At 58.7% G+C, this 22337-nt stretch overlaps 1 protein-coding gene across 6 annotated transcripts in view; it reads right to left on the bottom strand.

Moving 5' to 3' along the window:
* Positions 1-22337, bottom strand: part of CCM2 (CCM2 scaffold protein) — a 42218-nt gene that overhangs the window by 1408 nt on the left and 18473 nt on the right. For 2 of the 6 annotated variants that reach the window (XM_043588393.1, XM_043588394.1), the window contains exons 2-8: positions 18240-18413; positions 7801-7884; positions 7202-7385; positions 3491-3627; positions 2148-2283; positions 1066-1123; positions 785-923 (exon numbers count right to left, since the gene is read on the bottom strand). In XM_043588393.1, coding sequence (XP_043444328.1) covers positions 785-923; positions 1066-1123; positions 2148-2283; positions 3491-3627; positions 7202-7385; positions 7801-7884; positions 18240-18413 — 912 coding nt within the window. Of the gene's footprint in view, positions 1-784; positions 924-1065; positions 1124-2147; positions 2284-3490; positions 3628-7201; positions 7386-7800; positions 7885-15674; positions 18200-18239; positions 18414-22337 lie in introns of those variants that run through there. The other 4 variants (XM_043588395.1, XM_043588397.1, XM_043588399.1 and 1 more) reach the window with 4 other exon arrangements.

Here is a 22337-nt window from a genome sequence, read left to right as displayed (position 1 = left end):
CTCCACACTCGGCCGCGATCCTCCCACACACAAGGCCATGGTCCTCCCCCCTGCAGTCGCCATCCTCCCACACACACGGCTGTGATCCACACACACAGCTGCGATCCTCCCCCACGCAGCCACGATCCTCCCCAGCACACGGCCACGGTCCTTCCCCTGTAGCCGCTGTCACCCCACACTCGGCTGTGCTCCTCCCCACAGCAGCCACTGTCCTCTCTCACACATAGCTGCAGTCCTCCCCCCTACAGCCGTGATCCTCCCTCCCACACCCACAATCCTCCCCCCACACACGGCTGACTTCCTCCACACAGCCGCGGTCCTACCCCACACATAGCTGTGGTCGTCCCACACACACATGACCGCATTCCTCCCCCCTGCAGCCTCTGTCCTCCCACACTCAGCTGCGGTCCTCCTCCCTGCAGCCGCTGTCCTCCCCCACAGTCATGGTCCTCCCCCCTGCAGCCTCTGTCCCCCCCCCACACAGAGCCGTGGTTCTCCCCCTCTGCAGCTGCTCTCCTTCACCCCCCCTGCAGCCAATGTCCACCCCCGCAGCCACTGTCCTCCCCCCCGCCCCCGCAGCTGCTGATCCTCCCCCCTGCCCCACAGCTGCCGTCCTCCTACAGGGAGGGGAACGCTGACTAACACCCACGAGGAGCCCACCCGGCAGCCCTCCTCTGACCATGAGCGCGCCCTAAGGGTGCGGGCACACAGAGAAGCACACGAGGTCACCAGCAGGGTCCCCTGTCCCTGCTCCCCGCATCCCCCCCCGCTCCCTTAGGCGCACCGTGAGCATGTAGTCCTGCAGCAGCTCGGTGGCAGTGGCGCTCAGCTCGCTCTCACTGACCGTCTTGGAGTGGGGCGCCGTCTGCATACAGAAGGACAAGGGCGACACGCCGCCTGCGTGCGCGCACTCGGGGAAGGAGCTGCAAGGACAGGGGCCATGGGCATGCGGCTCCCCGCCTCTGCCCTGCCACGCCCCACGGGGGTCCAATGACGGCCAGGGGGCGCCCAGCATGGCAGTCCAGGCAGCTGACAGGAGCGAGGGGCAGTGGGCGGGGTACTCACAACGTGCTGACTTCCGTCTCATACGGCTCCTTCACGTCCACCTTGGTGGAAGAGTCATCTGCAGGGAGTGTGGAAGAGGCTGCCGGTTACATGGGGAGGGGGCACGGAGACTGGCGGCCCAGCACCTGGCAGAAGACGCGGGCCCCTCCTGGGGGGTCCTGAGCCACACCACCTGCTGCAGGTCTGGGCCTGAGTGCAAGGCTCTGGCCTCAGAGGACGCACCAAGCGGGCGCCTGAAGAGTGCTCCCCAGTGGCCAAGGATAAGGGAAACGCAACTTGGGGGCGCCAGCAGCGTCCTCGAGGCTGTGTTGCCCCCTTTGGATGAGGAATTGAATCCCAGAGGTCGGATGACCTGCCCCACATCTCACGGCCGCGGTGGCGGGGGGGGGGGGGGGCAGGGGTGCAGAAGCCACAATCAGAGGTGGGTCTGACCCTCAGCCTGGACCCAGGGAGCTCCATGTGGGGACAGCTACTCGCCGAGGACAGAGGCGGCCCCCGGGGGCCTAAGACCCTCACACCGGCAGAGCCTGGTGCACAGCAGCTCCTCGGGAAACACTGGACAGATGACCTCAGGTCCGTGTGATGCAGATCATGAGGAACACGGACACCATTGTGTGCAGCTGGTGAGCTCTGAGAGGGGCGGGTGGGACAAGCAAGGGGCATCCCTGGCAGTGGGAACCAATGGACACCCTTGGTGTGCAAAACACAGATATAGTGAGCCAGCCGTGTGCAGGTGAAGCCCGTCCCGTGTTCTAGCGCACCTGAAAATGCTCCACAGATACCAGAGGACGTGGTGGCTTCCAAGTGCCCACCACCCAGGCAGCTTTGGTCTTGGAAGAAGCCCTCACCCCGAGAGCAGCAAGGCCTGGGGGTCCTGCCCCATACCCACCCTCCAGCCCCCTGTGCTCCGAGCCCCTCCTGGCCCTCTGTTCAGAGGTCAGTGAAGCAACTGGCTGAGAGAGCGTTCCCTGGCCCCCAGTCATGCAGGATGCCACCAGGCTAGCCAAGGCGGGGGACCTGGCTGCCTTGTCAGGCCACGGATCAACGACCGACGGCATGGCTGTTCACCTAGGCCCACGTACCGCTGTGGAGAGACAGGTGGTGGGTGGGTGTCGAGGCCCCGTCAAATATGGCTCGGTCCAGAAAGTCGATGGTAGACTCTGTGTACACAATCTGGAAGACCTGCCCGAGCAGGGAGCACAGCTCCTCAGCAGCGACCTGCAACAAAGCTGGACCCTCCTGGGCGGCTTGCCAGGCACCTGCTTCTCGGGCCCTGGGCCCCCCACCTCTCAGCGGGTCCCCAAGGGGACCAGCCCACGTCCAGAAGGCTCTCTGGACCCGAGGGGCCAGGTGCGTCAGCCGCCAGCCCCCATCTGCTGCCCGGGGCTGCCCAGGTCCCCTCTGCTGCCCGGAGCTTGGGGAGAGCACACAGCTTCACAGGCATGTGGGTCCCATCGGGGGCAGTTCTGCCTCCGGTCACGGGGTGGTGTCTAGAGGGACCTGCAGTGGGGACAGGCCAGGGACACAGCCCCCTGAGAGCTGCCTGGCTGGAAGGCGGGCAGAGCTGAGGAAGGGCACTGATCAGAGGCTCCCGCGGCACCGCGGTCCCCACTAGTCTTACAGACATAAACTAAACTGATGACTACTAAAGAGCTCTCCTAGGCTGCCAGCCCTGAGGCAGCTGGGGGGCCCCAAGCCCGCACTCGCCCCTCTCAGGGCACAGCTTGGGGTACGGGAGACTACTGCCCCCATCGGTCTTAGAGAAAAAGGGGTGAGGCCCCTGAAATAAAAAAGCAGCACAGCCTGAAGGCACCAGACTCAGTGTAGCTGGCAGGAGCCTAAGCAGGGCAGTGCGCCAGCATGTGGGAGGAGCCTGGATTGGGATGTGGGAGGGGCCTGGGTCATGGGTGTAGGCAGGTTGTGGGAGGGACCAGGGCAGGTTGTGGGAAGGGCGTGGGCCGGCATGTGGGAGAAGCCTGGATTGGGATGTGGGAGGGGCCTGGGTCATGGATGTAGGTAGGACCTGGGCAGGTTGTGGGAGGGGCCTGGGCCGGCACGTGGGAGGAGCCTGGGTCAGGGTGTGGGCGGGGTCTAGACAGGGGTATGAGCGGAATCTGGATCAGGGTGTGGGCGGACCCTAGGTTGCAGCGTGGTAAGAGTCTAGGTCAGGGTGTGGGCAGAGCCTGCTCAGGGTGTGTGAGGAGCCCCCGGGGTCGGAGGAGTGTAGGAGAAGCCTGGGTCAGGGTGTGGGCAGGGCCTGGGTGGGGGGCATCTGGGAGGAGCCTGGTTGGGGTGTGGGAAGGGTCAGAGTCTGGGTTGGGGGTTGGGGCGGGGCCTGGGTTGTGGGCGGGGCCTGGGCCAGCTCTAGGAGGCTTAGGGACCTGGTGGGGACGGGTCTGAGTGCCAGGGCCCATCCTCTACCCACCTTGCTCTCGGTCGCCAGGATGACCAGGCAGCACGCCTCCACAGGCCCCACTCCACTCTCTGACAGGGAGACTGCGGTGAGGCCTCTGGAACTTTCTGCACACAGACTCTGGCTGGGGGAGATGCCAGGGTCCTGGGCTGGGAAGCAACGTTGCAGCAGGTTAGGGCAGGTGTGGAAGCTCAAGAGCAGGCTCTGGGCAGCCCCTACCTGGCTCAGGTGAGGGACAGGCCTGCCCCGGGTATGCCCCTCCCTCACCCCCTGTAAACAAAGCGGGGAACAGGTGAGACGCGCCTTCACCCTGGGCCGTTGCTCGGCCGCTGCTCACTGAGAATCAGCACCCTGCAGGACCTCCTGGCATCCCCACTACCGATGACGCAAGCACCTTAGGCTGAGACACGAAATTGCCGATATTCGGCTGCTTTGGATCCACACAGAAGAAGGTATTCCCGGGGTTCCATTCACAGCATCACTGAACCATGGGCATGAACACAATTCCGACAGGAGACAGGGAAACTGAGGCACGGGGGCCGGAAGGGCCGGGCCCAAGGGCATGAGAGGAGCAGAGGCCAGGAGGGGGCCCGGCCCGCACACGCTCCCACCCACATTTCTAACACCCCACACAGCACCTCCCCAAAGGTGCCCTGGAGCAGACGCAGTGGGGAGGCCCCTGTTGGGCGGCCCAGGAGCAGGAATGGGAGGTGGAGCCTCCCTGATGCTGGGGTGTCTGGGGGCAAGCCCACCTCACCACAGAGGACACCCAAGACTCACACGTGGCCTGACACGGGAACCAGGCAGGAGCCACAGTCGGAACACCTGTGCCCACAGAGACCAGGGCCCAGTAGGGCGGGCAGCACCCCATGCGGGGCCAAGACCCACAAACGCCGCAGTGAGACCCCAGGGCTGCACAGCCCCACGTCGGCACCAGGCACTGCACATGTCCAATGTGACAAGTCCACCCTGTGGTGCGCACGGAGTGTGAACAACACACAGGGTCTCGGGAAGTACGGAGAAGAACACGTGATGTCTTAACGATGGTTGAACTGGTGACACGCCAGCACCACATCTGGGACACAAAGGACACCTATTTCCCTTGCTTGCTGTCACTGCTGTGACTACGAGGACAGTCTAAGTAGCTCCATGGCCGTTCCAGGGACATAGGGTGTGCGGCCCCACAGTCAGGTCCAGTGCGCATGTGCGGTCTCCGACAAGCCCACATCCGGCCGCCACCAGCATCCCCACCAGCCGTCCCGCAGCTGCTGCCTCAGATCCCCACCCGCCCTCACACATCCACGGAAACCCCTCCATGAGACTGCGCAGTCCGCTCCAGCCCGGTGAGCCTGGACGTCTGGCCCCCGCCCTCCGAGCCGGGCCTGCCACGCGCGGAAGCCCCCGCAGCCAGACGTGACCCCCACGCACCCCTCCCAGCACCTGCGAACCCTGGACCCAAAGAGGCATCCAGGGGCGCTACACGCGGTAGGCACTTAACAAATGTCAGCTGCCCGTGCCAGCGTGCTGAGGGCCGCTCTGCTCAGGACCTCATACACAGCACGCCTGGCGCACACAGGAGCCTCGCGGACGTGCAGGCTCACAGTCTTGGGCCTTCGCTGCAGGGCCAGCCGCTAAAATGACGAAGATGCCCGGGACACACGGACTCATTCTCTTCCTTCAACTCGAAAGCTCTCAAGTTTTCGTCTCACTTTGCCAAGTGTCTCCTATGGAGTTCGCTCTCTCCCTTTAGAAAAAACCATTCCCCATTTCCTAGCAATTGGCTCTAATGATGAACGCAGATGAATGTCCTGCAACACAAGAAACCAGGGGGGCCCGGCTGCCCACCCAGCAGGCTCAACACTGGCAGGCGCTGCTCAGAGGCCGGTCTTCCCACCGCTTGTTGTCCCTCAGGATGCCGCAGACCTCAGGGCTCCTGCGGGACTGTCTGTCCCCAGGCAGGGAAACGGGTGGCCACAGCGGCACCGGGCAGCAGTGGCGGTAGCACTTCCAGCGCCATTTCCTAGGCCAGCCAGCCCCCCATCTCCCCCCTGGCCCTCCGCCAGTCCCTCAACCTCTGTGCTCTGGTGGTTCATCTGTGAAGCGGGAGAACGGGACCTTCCTCACAGCTTATGTGGAGAGTGCATGAGATGATCCGGGGCCCACACTTTCTACTAGTTTGAGCCACACCAAACCGCCATTTTTATAAATTAAAATGGTTACGTATTGTAAGTTTTGCATCATTCAACCTGAAATAATGCCCATCATTAAACATCAGACGCTCAGCTAAGGCAAGAATAAGCAGATGACAGAGGGGACCTCGATGCACAGTGTGTCAGATCAGGGGTGTGAATATGAATGTGCCTGATGTGTGGGGTGTGTGGTGTGAACCTGTAAGGTGTCTGTGATATGTTTGGTGTGTGTGTGTCGTATGAACGTGTCTGGTGTGTGCGAGTATATGTAGTGTGTGAGTGTGTGGTGTGAACATGTCTGGTGTGAAGGTGTGTGACGTGAACATGGTATGTGTGGTGTGAACGTGTGTGGTATCTGCGGGAATGTCTGTGGTGTGGATGTGCATGGTGTGAATGTGTGTGGTGTGAACGTGTGCAGGAGTGTGTGGTGTGAATGTGTGGTGGGAACGTGTGTGATGTGCAGTGTGTGCAGGAGTGCTAAGCCACAGCCGCACAAGCAGAGGGCCTGTCTGTCACTCCCAGGGCAGCCCCCACAAGCCGCTACAGGTACCGTGTGGTGGCCCCACAGTAGGCCTCCTGGATTCATGGCGGTAACCTCCCGACTGTCCTCGAGAGCCGCCTACGCTCAGGGGCATGTGTGAGAAGCCTCACCAGGATCCGGTCTCTTAAGAAAATCTCTCAGATGCCCCACGAACCGCCAACCTCGGGCAGAAAAACAACGTTCTGCCTGCACTGCCTAAAGTGTGCTCTGGGTGAACCACCTGGCCCCCCGCAGGCCCTGCCCCCAGGCCCCCTGGAAATGAATGGCTTCAGGACCCCACCGGCCCCCAGAGCACCCAAAGGAGCCCAGGACATCGGTACCGCGGCGCCAACCTCAGATTTCCCCGAGGGGCACAGCTCAAGCAAGACCGTGACTTTTTCCTCATGTCTCAGGGACTGGGTACCAGGCAGAGGCTGCGGCCCCTGGTGGGCGGCCCATGGGGAGAGCCCAGCAGGCGACACTGGGTGCCCATCCCCAGAAGAGGGGTGGGCTAGGTGCAGGGGGTGGGGGGCCCACCCCCTGGGGGCGGGTCTTAGGGCCCTCCTGACTCCTACAAGGACACGCGCAGAACGTCTCAAGGACCAGGAGCTCCATGACGGTGCGGTCTCACCTCTGCACCCAGCTTTGAGAAGCCATGGCCAAAGGCAGAGCCCAGATATTTGGAGGGCTGAGCTAAGGCGCACTTCGTGGCTGTACCACACCTGCACACCTAGAGGACACTCCAGCGTCCCAGAGGGGGCAGCACCAGGCACAGGGGCAGGCCCACGGACCCCCAGGGAGAGGGGCCGGCTCAGCACCTGTTTCTCCTGGCCTCTCAGGTCACTGACCTCCGGCCAAGGCTGACCTCAGAGCTAGCAGGCCGGGCCAGAGCAGCGACCCGACGCTGGAGGCACTGTCTCCAGGGCTCCATCGGATTCCCAGACTCACTACCAAGGACCAGGCCGCGGGCTGCGCCTGACAAGGACCCCTTGGCCCCACCTCCCAGGTCCATACCTGTCTTCAGGACCACCAGGTGCGAGGCGTCGTCCCGCACGTAGGACACGGCGGCGATGTCATGGATGGGGACCCTGAGGATGGTGTCTTCCCCGTCCCGCCAGGCCAGCTTGACATTGTAGGCAGACAGGCTGATCACAGCGTCGTGCTCCTGGGTCAGGTGTCCGGGGAGCTGGTGGGCTCTCTGGAAGGTACCACAGCATCAGAAGCGCAGGCCCGGCCATGGCCCCGGGAGCCCCACAGCGTGTAGAGGCCGGGACTCGCCCTACGGCATAGCCACGCTTGCTCCAGGAGCTCTGTGGCTTCTGGAGCTGCCTGGGTTCAGACTACAGCGTGTGCTTTACCTATCTTGGAAACGTGATTTCCAGAAACAGCCCCAGGCCACAAGGAAGAATAAAGTTCATGTTTGGACAGAAACAGTCTTTATGGCCAAGAGCCAAGTGCACCCATAACATGACGGGACAGGACCATCGCTCACGGCCACGGAGGCCCAGTGTCAGAGGACCAAGAGCTAGTGTCACAGTATGAGGGTCAGAGGCCAGAGCTAGGAGCTGGAGCAGAGGGAGGGTCAGAGGTCAGGGTCAGGGGGATGGGGTTACCTTTGCATTGTCTATGAAATGCAGGATTTCGGTCCTACTGGAGGGATTCAGGTATCCTGGTATGGACGTTAACTGACCTAAGTACTGAGAGAAAGCGAGGAGAGAAGCCGCTGTGAGGAAGGGAAAGGAAGGGAAGATCAGCCGGCGTGGGTATGCAGAGGGCACAGCCCGGCCTCCGCCTTCCGCCACCAGGCCTGCTGGCCCGGCTCAGAGCGGAGGCCCCCCGAGGAAGCATACTCTGAGCTCCTGGGGAAACCCTGTTGGCGGAGGAGACGCTCCCACACTCCCCGCCTCAGAACTCTGACCAGAGCGTTCTGTTCTCCATGACAAGGGCCTTCCCACAAGGAGAACTCGCTTCCTAGCACCGGAGCCACCAGGGACGGGAACCCCCGACTCCGGCCCCCAGCCTTCTCTCCGGAAGAGGAAGCAAAGTGAGAGGCATGTGTGGCTGTGGCAGCACAGGGGCACAGGCTTGGGGGAGGGTGCAGGCAGACCAGCCACGGGATGAGAGTGCACCCCGCCCCCACACGTCGACCTCCAGCCAGATCAACACGCAACCTCACATGCATGGCGTGTCTACCTCCGTTCCTTCTACCTGATACATCCTGTCCAGCTTCCAACAAAAAGTCACAGGGCACGCTGAGAGGCAGAAACACTGTTTGAACGGACAGGGCAAGCATCAGAGCCAGATGCAGACGCACCAGGGCTGTTCTCAGGAACCGCCAGACCCAGAGCTCAAAGCAGCGTGCCTGGTACGCTAAGGGCTCCGACAGAAAAAGTGGACATCGCTCATCATGGGTGATGTGAAGCAGAGACACAGAAATTCCAAATATACATCAATGGGAAACACGGACGATCAAAAACACCACAACAGAGATGAGGACCAAAGAGCGCCTTTGACAGATGCGTCAGCAGGCTGGACACGGCCACGGGAAGAATCGGTGAGCATGGAGGCGTGTCAGCCAGAACGCAGAAAAAGAGGCCGAAGCATGAAGAAGATGGGACAGGATATCAAAAAACGGTACAAAAATGACAAGAGGTGCACCATACATGTCGCGGGACCACCAGGAGAAGAAGAGAAAGAAGAAGAAATATCTGATGCCGGAACGATCCCCACACCAAACCACGGACTCGGAAAACTCAGGGAACACCAAGCAGGACGTAGAAGGAGAAGAGAGGAGCGAGAAAAAGGAAAAACCCTACACCTCGGCATTTCATATTCACCCCATAAAAAATCAAGGACAAAGAGAAGAACTTAAAGTAAGCCATGGGAGAACAGTACATCCCTACCGAGGAACAGGCCGAGGAAGGACATCAGACTTCTCCAGACACCAGGCCCACAGGAGAGGAATGAAACACTCAGGTGTGGAAAGAATACCATCAACCTGCAACTCTGTATCCACTGAGCCTGTCCCTTGAAGCAAAGGGGAAAAAAAAAACCTGTCTCCAACAAACAAAATTGGAGGGATGTAATGGTTACCTGGCAAGAGACGTTAAAAGAATGTATTCAGAGAGTTCAAATAAAATCAGAGAAGGCAGAAAAAGAAGGCCAAAAACCAAAACAGAGAAAAGAAGCAAAGAACAAGGGCAGTGAATATACACAGCTACAAATATGATAGACACGAATCCAAGTGTCTGAATCATCACTTTAAATGTGGCAGTTTGCATATACCGATTAAAAGACAAAGACTGTCAGACTCAATACAAAATTCAAGACCCAGGAATGCCTGGCTGGCTCCGTTGGTAGAGCATGTAACTCTTGATCTTGGGGTCGTGAGTTCAAGCCCCAACTGGACACAGAGCTTGCTAAAAATAAAATTTTAATTCAAGACCCAACTCTAAGTTGACTACAAGAAACCCCCTTTAAAGAGGGCCTTAGGGGGTGCCTGGGTGGCTCAGTCAGTTGGGTGTCCGACTTCAGCTCAGGGTCATGATCTCGCGGTCTGGTCTGTGAGTTCAGGCCCCGCGTCGGGCTCTGTGCTGACAGCTCGGAGCCCGGAGCCTGCTTCTGATTCTGTGTCTCCCTCTCTCTCTGCCCCTCCCCTGCTCTCTGTCTCAAAAATAAACATTAAAAAAAAAAATTTTAAGAGGGGCCTTGGGGGGGCTTCTGGGTAGCTCAGTCAGTTAAGTGACCAACTTCAGCTTGAGTCATGATCTCACAGTACATGGGTTCAAGCCCCACATCAGGTTCTGTGCTGACAGCACAGAGTCTGCTTCACTCCTTCTCTCTCCCTCTCTCTCTGCCCCACCCCAGCTTGTGCTCTCTCAAAAAAAAAAAAAAAAAAAAAAAAAAAGTAAAACACAAAGGGGCCTTGGGTGGCTCAGTTGGTTGGGCATCCAACACTTGATTTTGGCTCAGGTCACGATCCCAGGGTCATGGGATCAAGCTCCATGCCTTAAGATCCTCTCCCTGCCCACCCCCTACCCCCCACCACTCCTCTCCCTGGTTTGTGCACACACAGTCTCTCTCTCTAAAAAAAAAAAAAATTTTTTAAGTGGGGCCTTACATAACGAAAACAGTTCTCTAAGAAGATGTGGCAATCCTTAACATATACATACCCAACAACAGAGCATCAAAATATACAGGGCAAAAACTAATAGAACTGCAAGGAGAAATAAATGAATCTACAACTGTAACCAGAGGCTTCAACCCCCTCTCTATCAAAAATGGAAAGGGGCGCCTGGGTGGCTCAGTCGGTTAAGCATCCGACTTCGGCTCAGGTCACAATCTCACAGTCCGTGAGTTCGAGCCCCGCGTCGGGCTCTGGGCTGATGGCTCAGAGCCTGGAGCCTGCTTCCGATTCTGTGTCTCCTTCTCTCTCTGCCCCTCCCCCGTTCATGCTCTGTCTCTCTCTGTCTCAAAAATAAATAAAAACGTTAAAAAAAATTAAAAATAATAATAATAAATAAAAAAAAATGGAAAGACTCAGCAGGCAGAAAATCAGTGAGGACACAGGTGAACTCAACACCCTCAATCAACAGGATATAACTGGTATCTACAGACGACTTCAATGGACAGCTGTAGAGCACACATTTTTCTTAAGCTCACGTGAACATTCACCAAGGGGCAGCACATTCTGGGCCATCAAATACACCTTAAATTTAAAAGACTACAAACCGCACACAGTATGTTCTCAAATCACAATGAAATTCTTTGCAAGACCCAACTATCAAAATTCACATAAAGAAAAATGGATAATCTGAATAGGCATAATAGATCTATTACAGTAATTGATTCAATTTAAAACCTTCCAAAACAGAAAGCACCAGCCCCAGACACGTTCACGAGTGAATCCTAGCACACGCTGAAGGAAGAAATGATACCAACACTCTATAATCTCTTCTGGAAAATAAAACCAGAGAAAACATTTCCTAACCCATTCTATGAGGTGGCATTACCCTAGTATCAAAATCAAAGATCCTACAAGAAAAGAAAAACTACACATCAGTATTTCTCATAAACATAAATGCAAAAATCCTCAATAAAATATTAGCAAATTGAATCCAACAAGGCATAAAGATAATTATGCACAATGACTAAGTGGCATTTATCCAAGGTAGGCAAGGCTGATTCCAAATTCAGAAATAAATTAATGTAATCCATCACACATCAACAGACTAAAACAGAAAATCATATGATCTTATCAACAGACACCGAAAAAACCTTTGGCAACATCCAACACCCATTCGTGACAAAAACACTCATCAAAGGAGGAACAGAAAGAAACTTCCTCAACCTGATACAGAGCATCAACAAAAGCCCTACAGCTATCATCGTAACTAATGGTGACGTGCTTGAACATCACTTACATCAGGAAAAAGACACGGATGTCCCCTCTCACCACTGCTTTTCAACGCTGTATTGGAAGTCCTAGCTAAGGCAACGAGACAAGAAAAGGAAATTGGAGGTACAGACTGGGAAAGAAAAAATCAAACTTGTGTTTATATGCAGAGCCCTCTCCGACTGGGGAACCGAGCAGGTAGGTTACTCTGAAGATCACCGAGCACGAGCAAGGTAAACACGGAGTCACTGAGCACGAGCAAGATAAACATGGAGGCTCAGGATGGTCTGCCCAGGGCTATGCCAGGCAATCACCTGCTCACCTCCCCTCGAGGAGGAAACTGGTGGAAATGCACACCGCACACAGCAGCAGGTGCAAGTCGAGCGGAATAAACTTCAGAAAAGCTGCTTTCAACAGCTGTCCGCGGGTGCCGGGCAGCTCTGCAGGGAGACACACACTCGTTCTAAAATGTTTTAGGGGAGACCGGGCAGCTCAGCCAGTTAAGGGTCCGACTTCGGCTCAGGTCATGATCTCACGGTTTGTGAGTTCGAGCCCCGCGTCGGGCTCTGTGCTGACAGCTCCAAGCCTGGAGCCTGCTTTGGATTCTGCCTCCTCTCTCTGCCCCTCCCCTACTCGTGCTCTGTCTCTCAAAAATAAACAAACATTTAAAAAAATTTAAAAACAAAACAAAACAATGCTGTGCTGGCAAGGACGTGCAGGACTGGAGCCCTGTGCACTGTTGGTGGGAAATGGTGTGGCTGCTGGGGAAAACTGTGTGTTGGCTCCTCAAGAAATGAAAAATCGAATCACAGTATTCCACTCCTGGGTCTACACCCACAAGACTGGAGAGCAGGATCTCAAAGAGATACGCACACCCACGTCCACAGTAGCACGAACCACAGAGCTTCAGGCTGGAAGCAACACGGGGTCTATCCACGCAACGGGAAGTGAGTTAGCCTAAGAAGGAAGGTGCACCCCGGGGCACCTGGGGGCTCGGTCAGTTAGCATCCGACTCGTTTTTGGCTCAGGTCATCATCTCAGGGTTTCGTGAGTTCGAGCCCCGTGTCAGACTTTGTGCTGACAGCGCAGGGCCTGCTTGGGATTCTCTGCCCCCCTCTCTCTCTGCCCCTCCCCTGATCATGCGCTCTCTCTCTCTCGCTCTCTCTCTCTCTCTCTCTCTCAAAAATAAATAAACAACAACAAAAGAAAACAAAACAAGGAAGGAAATCCTGCCATAAGGTGCAGGGTGGACTGTGAGGACACTACACCAGGTGACATAAGCCAGTCACAAAAAGACAAACGCTGTGTGATGCCACTTAGATGAGGCACTCAGAGCGGTCAGAACCACAGAGACAGAAGACACAACAGGGGCTCCCTGGGGCTGGGGCAGGGGAGCGGGGAGGTGTCGTGTGGGGACAGCTTCAGGTTTATGAGAGGACAGAGTGACGGAGCCGGACGGTGGCGGCAGCTGCGGAGCGGCGTGGACGTACTCAATCCTCTGAACTGTGTGCTCACAGACGGCTGAGGTGGGAGACTTCGTTATGTGCATTTTAACACAACTGAGCCACAGCAGAGACTTGAGCAGACATTTGTCCCCAAGTTCACGGCAGCGCTATTCACAACAGTCAGACGAGACGGACACCACCCACCGCCCTGCTGGATGAGGGGTAATAAGTAAAATGTGCGTATACATGCCGGCACGCACCCAGCCATGAGGAGAGACTCTGACACCTCCAACAACACAGCCACAACTGGGGGACGTGGCGCCAGGTGGACCGAGCCAGACACGGAGGGACACACACTGCGTGGTTCCACGTGTCGGAGGTCCCACAGCAGAATGGGGGGTGCCGGGGGGCGGGACGCTGGGGTTCCACGGGGACGGAGCTTCAGTTTGGGGAGATGAGAATGTTCCGGACACAGACGGTGGCAGGGGCTGCACATAAACGTGAGTGTCCTTTGTGCCACCAAAACACACACTCAAACGTGGTTAATGTGACAAATTTTGTCGTGTATGTTTTACCAGGATAAAAAATGACCGTGTTAACTTTACTCACTTCATTTGCTAGAAATGTCTCGAATCACCATCAACATGATACTGGGTGTTAACTAGCACTCCTAGCTTCAGTGCTTGGCTGAAGTGAACGTGTCCCAGTTTCGCGTGTACGGGATATCACGGGGACTGCCCTGCCTCCCTGCAGCCGCGGGGGGGGGGGGGGGGCGGCAAGGACAACGCTGCCCATATCCTCCCTTCCTCTTAGCGCCACCAAGCTTCAGACTCAGGCCAGCAGATCTCCAAAGATAAGTCTACTTCCTTCCTAGGTGAGTCCTCATTCAAGATCTTCTTCGCGGTCGAGTGGGTCTTGGTGAAACAGGGTGGCCTGGCCAGTTCTCACCACACCCTTCCCAAGGTCCTGCAAGGTCCCTGGCCACCCCTGCAGGCCCGGCAGCTGGCCCATACCCACAGCACGCCCAGGGTGCCACCCACAGCAGGGCCAAGATGATGAAGCGTGACAGACCGAGGGGACGTCTGACTGGCAGTCATGTGCCCGGTGGCCTGGCACCAACGAGGGGCAAGATGATAGAGCCAGGCCGTGTCAGGCACCGCTGACCCCACTGCCTTCCCACCGCCCTCACGGGGACTACAGCAGTGTGTGCTGGCAACCTCACGCTCCAGGCACAGAAGGTGCTTCCAAAACTCCCTGCCGACGGGACACAATACAAGTCCATTTGCAGCTGACCCCAGGCTGGCCTCTTGACAACATCCACCCCGTGCGGGACTCGACCGGCAATACCCCATGGCAGGCGGGGCCGGCCTGGCAGGAGGGCAGGGCTTTCACATGGGGAGGGGGACACAGGGAGGTGCACGTGGGGACCTAAATGTCTTCTTGATGCCCCAGGCCTGCAGAAGTGGCCCATCCCCACTTGTCAGAAGACAGACAACCCCTGCCCCCCACACACACACATGCACACACAGGCATGTACACACCCCTTGCTGGGCAACGACACTCAGGCCTCAAATGGGATGGGCACGTTTCACAACCCTTCACCCTCCCCGGGGTCTGGCCTCGGTCAGATCTCAACAGAACACGTCTGGAGACTGAACGCTGACGGGCTATGGGCCTCTCCCCACGGCACAAACGCCACTGGTACGGCTGTCAGCAGCTCAGCAAGAGTGAGGGCTGCACTCAATAAAGGGTACATTGCACTGTGGCTGTGGTGGCCAGGGCCCCCTGTGTAAGAGGGACCTCCAGGCTGCTGCTATCCCCGCCCCTTGGGAGGGCCAGATGGACACCCAGCTTTGGAAGGTGCGCTGGAATAGAGGCAGCAGCACCACGAGGGGCTCCGTGAAGGTGCAGGTGACCGCATGAGACACCCCGGAGCGAGGGGACGACGGGACTCAGGGAGCAGAGTCAGACGGCACCGAGCAGCCGGGGAACCACCTAGCGCGCATGCACAGCACACAGACACGGACCACACAGAGGACGTGAGCCGCTTCCAGACCAGAAGCGGGGCCAGAGGAGACGCAGTCCCAGGAGAAGGCACCCACAGTACAGGCAGACTCGCCACACCCCGGGGCACCCCGGGGCACCCTGGGGAACGGGAAACCCTTCACAGGTTTGGAAAGGCAGGTCTGGGACAACGCGCAGGGGCCGGGCCCAGGTGAGCACAGGGCGCGACCTCAGGGTCCAGACCCACGTCCCCTGTGCCGCGGGCAAGCATGAGCTGCTGGTACACAAATGGCCGTGTGGAAGCCCCTGGAATTCATCCCACAGCTGTCCCTGGCCACAGTACCAAAGCAAGAACAAGTCGCTGCCACTCGCAAAAGCAGAGAAGTGCTGCCCTCCAGGCCCTACATGGCTCCAGGATACTGGACCCCGCCTTGTGCCCAGCTCCTGCAAAACCACTGGTGCCTGGTACGTGGCTATGGCCGTGGCCCGCACGAGTGAACCGGACAGACTCTCTGTGAGAGCTGAGCCCAGCTCAGCACCAGCTGGCAGCTGCTCTTTGGGCACATCCCATGCCCAAGCACGATCACGGTCTTACCGCAGAACCCCAGGACCCCATAGACGCGCGGGGCTCCCCTTAGCTCACCCTATGGCCTCGTGATGCCTGCATGGAGCTGACGGAAAGCGGAGGCTCTAGCTTGGCTCGAGTATCCGGGAACATGCCAGCACACAGCAGTCCTCATCACGGCAGCAGACTCTGTGGTCCCGAAAGGCGCCGTCCCGCGAGGGAGCCAAGTCAGCCCTGGCATGTGGCCCAGGGACAGGTTCATGTCAGCCGGCTCTGCCCGTTCCAAGTGACATTTGGTACATACAGGTGCGGGCTCGGGCTGTGGCTCCCTCGGAAAACTGAGCCAGCCCCTCGTCCCCTCACAAAGGAAGTTGTCCCCTTCATTCTTCCCGGGAGACACCGTGTGGAACTGGTGTCGATTCTCCAAACGCCGGAGAGAGCACTCCAGGGAGAGCACGGGGGCCTGGAGGCTTCTGGATGGAAGGTTCTGGATGGGCCGCTGAGCATGGTCACTAGCTACAGCGCGATTCAAACCACCCTGTCCTCCTGCTACATGTGCCGGGGCTCAAGGAGGCGGTCCACCTGCTGGCCGCCATCTTTTCCACCTTGACCCTGGGCCCCGTGGCTGCTGTCCTCCGTTCTCCCTGTGGACAACGTGGTCCTCCCCGTCCCTGCTCATCAGAAGTTCCCTGATGACGTGTGGGTGTGAACCACTCGTGCTGTGCTAGGCTTCTCAAATCTCTAGGTTTGTCTTTTGCCCCAAACAGCTTCTCGGCGCCCCCTCCAGAACCCTAACGACACCCACACTGGGAGTGTGCTCTGGTCCCACAGCGGCCATCCAGGGCGCTCCTCTTTCCCACTGGGCAATGAAGGACGCTCCGGCTCCCCCAGGGCCCCCAGACACCCTAGTGTCCCCCGGGTTCATTGGGGGCGAAAGTCCCTGTTCCCAGGGAGGGCGTGGGCCCCCATTCACCCTTGTTCGGTGGTGGGGCAGAGCTGGGGCCTCAGGCTTTCCCACCATGTTTGTTCTTAGATATTGTCTGTCCTGCTAGACCATCGTCTTCCTGGTCTTCAGGCCAGAGGGAGCGGCTTCTGTTGGGGTGTGTCCGCACCCATGGGTGTCTCTGGGTTGCCAGCCTCTTCGGCTCCAAGCCTGGGATTCAGGTGGAGAGAGAGATACCAGGGGCCTCCTGTCGGGCCCACAGGCCCCTGGGGCTCTGCCCTCTGCCAACCTTGCAGAGCTTTCTTACTGTCACTGCACGGATGACGCCCAGGACTTCAGTCGTCATGGTAAGAGGGACAAGGACATGCGGCAGAAATCCCCAACCTTACTCTGTGGTTTAATGCAGGCCACCTTCCCCAGCACCTGCTCTGCCCGCCTCACGTGGCTCCAACTCTTCCCAGTTCTTCCTGCAACCACACAAAACCAGCCTGTCCCTTGTCCCGGTGCTGCCGCGGCCAGTCCACACATTCTCACAGGGGTCTGGGCTCCTGCCTGGGCTGGAGCCTAGGCTCTGGGCCCACATCTCCACCCTCACACTGTGTCCCCTCCCAACGGGGGCCCGTGTCCCACGAGGTCACACTGGTGGCTGGCACGGGTCCCACCTCACGGTCCGGAGGCCACCTCTCCTCCACCACACCTGATGGGCCTCCTGGACCGACCTCTCATCTCCTCTGGCTCCCTTTCCGTCTCCTGTTGACAAACTTCCTATCTCTTCATCTTCCCATTATTCTTTCCTGGTACCTCTCCTGATTTTCGTCCACAAGACACACACTGACATCCTTTTGTCCCAAAGGCTCTGGTCTTCAGCCCTTTATTTAAAAGTGGATCCTGTCGCCTCACAGTTCGCAGTATCTCCTCTTACCTCTTCCAGAATATTCCGCTTTCCCACTGTGTCCTGCACGGCTGCTGTCACATCCACGTTTGCTTGTGCCTGTCTCGGGCTCCATCTTGAGGTCACCTTTCCTCGAATGTATACGAACCTCAGAGCCCCTGACAGAAGCCGTGCATGGGCGGCGGGGCGGTAACCGGGTCAGCACGCAGACAGCAGGCCATGGGGACGCACCTTCCACTCTGTGCATAGGCCGGCTTGACTCCCCGTCTTCACTCTGGGTCGCCCAAACCCTCCTCCATGCCAGGTGTCCCCACATCTGAGCCTCCCCAGTCCCATGTGTCTGCCGGGGACGCTGCCCACCTCCCTGGTCACCTGACGGCCCGGCCAGAGTGGAACCCCCTCTAGGGACACACGTTGGCCCAAGGCCTTTCTGACCTGGGGGTCAGGCTGGACCACCATGCATCCCCTCCGCACACCGTGCTCCCTCTCTGAGCACGGGGGCCATGGTCCTGGAGGAGCCCCCTCCACACCTCCCTGACCTTGAGGCCACGGCCCCCCCTCTGGCTTGTGTCCACCCAGCGAGCACAGGATTTGACAAGGTTCAGGCCGTGACCATGACACACAGAACACGCATGCCCGCCAGCCCTCAAGAGAAAGGAGGCGGCTGCTCTGGTGGAAAGAGCCGGAAATGGGGCCGGAAGGCAGGAGGCTAGAGCGTGGGCACAGTCCCCACAGGCCACTGAGGCGGGACAGCAGGCAGAGCAGCGTGGTGTGAGCGCTGGGCAGCACGTCCTGTGGCCGGACTTACCTTCACCTCCTTCTCGATGTAGTCGCTCAGCAGTCTGTCAGGCTCCACGCGCTCAGGCAGGGACAGAGCCACAGTGTGCAGAGGGCGCCTCTCTGTCACCTTCTCATGGGCTTTCTTATCTCTACTCTTTTCACCTTTTAGGAATACTCGTTTAAACGGCGACACAATCCCGGGCTGCAGGCAGAAACGGCAAGGATTGGAGTTCGTTATTCCTGAAGGTTTTGCGTTGCCCCCACGGCTAACAAGCTGAAGCCACCAAGCACGGTCCCCACGCATAGGGGCCATCCTCGTGGGCCTGGAATGCACAGGCCGAGGGCCAGTGCACACCGGGGTGGGGGCCCATCCCTCACCCGCTCACAGACACGCAGGTACACAGGGGGGCCATCCATCATCCATCACAGACACGCAGGTGCACGCAGGCCCGTCCCTTACCCGCTCACAGACACCCAGAAGGACAAGGGCCCATTGTCCAGGCAAGTGACCTCATGGCTAAGAAGAGAACGGGAAGGGGGCCCCCCAGAAGACAGGAATGTAGTGCCACCCAACCCCCTGACACCAGCAGGTCACTTCACCCCAGGACCCCGAGCAGGTGACATGGCCTCACAAAGGCTGCAGCACAACAGCTCCATGCCCGCCCTCCTCTTCTTGACACGTGCACTCTGCGTTCCCTTCCCTCGTCCAGGGCCTCGCTGACCCCGGGTACTGACCAGCACGGTGCGACCCACACGCCGATCGGGGTCTCCCCTGGAGCCCAACCCTACGACCAAAGTCAACCCACAGAGCATGAGCAAGGGGGGTGCGGCCAACAAGTCAGCCCCAGGAACAGGCCTGGGGTTCCCTCCATGTGACTCTGCAGGAAAGCCCCTCAACGCCTGGGCACAGATGCTCACACAGTCACTGTGTCCAGCCAGCCCGAAGGAACGCAAACCAGAGAAAACCCACGCACAGCCTCACTGGGAAGCAACGTCCCATCAGTCCAAGAGGGCAACTCGCCAGCCTATGCAGCCTGGTGCCCGAATGCAGCTGGGACCCAAGGCCCAGCCTAGACCCACACTCACGGAAACACCTGGAGGCCGACACCACAGAACATTCCTCACAAGCTCTTGCTTCTGTGTCCCCTGTGCACGGGATAGGGCCATAGGACAAATCCCACACAAATCTCACCACCATGACCTCTGAAGCTGTGAGGCTCCTCCCCAGCCTGTCAGCCTCACGGGCAAAGGTGAAGAGGGGCAAGGACCAACCCCCAGCAAAGGCAGGCAAGGCATCGGTGCCTCTCAGCACACCTGCACCCACCAGCACATTCTGCTATGCAGCCTCACCCCCTCCCTGGAGCACCTCCCCCTTGCCCTGGAGCACTCCCTCCCTGCCCTGGAGCACCCCCTCCCTGCTCCGGAGCACCTCTTCCTCCCCGGGAGCACCTCCCCCTCCCCTGAAGTACCCCCTCCCTGCCCTGGAGCACCTCCCCCCTGCCCTGGAGCACTTCCCCCTCCCCTGGAGCACCTCCTCCTCCCTTGGAGCATCCCCTCCATGCCCTGGAGCACCTCCCCCTCCCTTGGAGCACCTCCTCCCCTGGAGCACCTCCTTCCTGCCCTGGAACACCCCCTCCCTGCCCTGGAGCACCTCCTCCAACCCTGGAGCATCTCCTCCTACCCTGGAGCTCCTCTCCCCTGCCCTGGAGCACCTCCCCCTCCCCTGGAGCACCCGCTCCCTGCCCTGGAGCACATCCTCCCTCCCTGGAGCACCTCCCCCCTGCCCTGGAACACCCCCTCCCCGCCCTGGAGCACCTCCCCCCTCCCCTGGAGCACCACCCCCCTGCCCTGGAACACCCCCTCCCCGCCCTGGAGCACCTCCCCCACACCCTGGAGCAACTCCTCCTCTCCTGAGCACCTCATCCCCCACCCTGGAGCACCTCCCCCCTGCCCTGGAGCAGCTTCTCCTCCCCTGGAGCATCTCCCCCCTGCCCTGGAGCACCCCTCTCCTCCCACTCCCCATGCCCCCTCCATGGAAGGCCTCAGCGCTCTTGCCAGGGGTGAGTAGAATAAGGAAGGAGGCCCACAGGGCTACCATGGAAGCTGGATGATGTCCACGCAGAGCTTCACATACTTGTCTCTACTCTCATCTATATTTCGAACCTTCCATCTCACTAAGTGTCTTACATAAGGACAAGCACAGCTCCTGCCAGTGATTCAGCTGAGACAAGATAGATGCCTGGTGTCACCGGAACACGGCCACCACAGGCACATGACGGACTGAAAAGAGACAGAGCATCTCCAAGGAGCCCACCTGCCCCTGGGGTCTGGGCAGACCACAGGGGGTTCCAGCCCCGCACAGTTTTGGGGAGTGGCCGAGAGTGGGGGTGCTCTGGGTGAAAGCCTGGGGGCATCAGAGCAGGTGGGCACTGTGTGCAACTCCCACAGGGAACGGTGGGAAACAGTCACCCACAATTGGCCCGACACCAACAGTAAACTTCAAGTTGAAAACGACCCTGGAAATTTAGTAGAGCGAACACCACGTCTCACCAGCCCCACTCCAGGCGGGCCACACTGGACTGTGGCCACCGCCCTGGCCCTCACCCTCATCATCAGGGCCCTTCCTGATCACTGGCTTCTGAACACAGAGCACCTCCCAGACCCTGTGACAGGTGTGCACTGCCCCAGGGCTGTGGAAAAACTGAGGCAGCACACAAAAACCTCAACCTTCTTGAAACCTACAATCTGCACAGATGCTGACGTCTGTCCCCATACCACCTCCACTTGGCAGCCCCACAGAGCTCACACTCCTGGATCACAACCAGCTGCAGCACCTGGGAACTGACCTCTGAGAGGAGAGGTTTGCCAAGGTCAGCTTCTCGCCACGAAACCCAGGCCAGATCACCAGGTGCACTGATCACACGTGACCCGCAGTGTTACTTTCAGGTTGAGACACAGCTCATAGAGTTAGTCTGCGCACACAGTCTGTGCTGCGAGGGACCCCGGGCCTCCCCCTGCAGCCAGCTCTCAGGGCAGGCCCTCTGCAGGCCGATAAACAGCACCTGTCTGGCCCCTGCAGGCAGAGGAAACCAGGACAGCCACCTCCTACTGCCCAGGGGCCACCGTCCCCCTACTGAGCCCCACACCATCAGCCTCTGCTGCAGGGGACCCTGCACAGGACCTCAGCGCCTGGGGAAGCAGAAAGTACTAGCTGGTGAACACTCAGTGCCTGTGCTGACCGGCCAACAGGCAGGCCCCATGGGTAGATGACACAATTCTTACATCGAGAAGGCGCAGTCAGGCAGGGGAGTCAGCCCAGAGCAGGTGAACAGGCATTAAATCCACAATAAAAAATGTATGCCTGCTGTGTATCTCTGACAGAACCAGGGGACAGTGGTCTCTACTGGGAACCTACATTAATCTTAAGGCAACACATATCACCTGGCCGCGTGTGCACAACTCGGAGCTCAGTGTGCTCTGCACAAAGTCCCCAGCAGCTCCGGAAGGGAGGGGACGCGCTGAGAACCGGGGGCGCCTCCATGCAGGTGCAGGCATTCTCAAGGACATATTGTATTTAATCCTTTACCTAATGATACAGAACCCGCCCCAAGTGCAAGGCCATGGCATCCTTAAGTTCAGCACTGAGCAAATGTGTAATGAGTACCTCGTTCGTGCCCGGCACTGGGGCAGCTGTGCACGGTGGTAGGGGCCATGCGGGGCTGTGGTCGACACTGGAGGAGGCACTGGAGCCAGAGTGGGAGTCAGGCAGAAGGCCCCGAGGCTACACTTCCGTCCAGCTGGGCACGTCAGTGGCTCCTGCCCGATAGACTCACATCTGCCCCAGGCGCACGCGGCTGAGTGGAAACCCCCTGCGGTGAGCGTCCAGACACACACACACAGCACCTTCATCTCACACCTGTGCTGCAACACTGCTCATCTTTTTTTTTTTTTTAAGATTTTATTTTTCAGCCCCAATGTGGGGCTCAAACTAATGACCCCGACAGCAAGAGCTGCCCACCCTTCCGACTGAGCCAGCTGGGCACCCCAACAGATAAGCTTTCTAAATCATCTTCAGTACTAAGTTCCCGCCAATAGGACACAGCCCATGCCCTCAGGCCTCCCGCAG

The sequence above is a fragment of the Prionailurus bengalensis genome, chromosome A2, assembly GCF_016509475.1.
Source record: "Prionailurus bengalensis isolate Pbe53 chromosome A2, Fcat_Pben_1.1_paternal_pri, whole genome shotgun sequence".
Taxonomy (NCBI): Eukaryota; Metazoa; Chordata; class Mammalia; order Carnivora; family Felidae; genus Prionailurus; species Prionailurus bengalensis.
The sequence above is the reverse complement of the archived record's forward strand: the minus strand, read 5'-3'. Positions and strand labels throughout refer to the sequence as shown.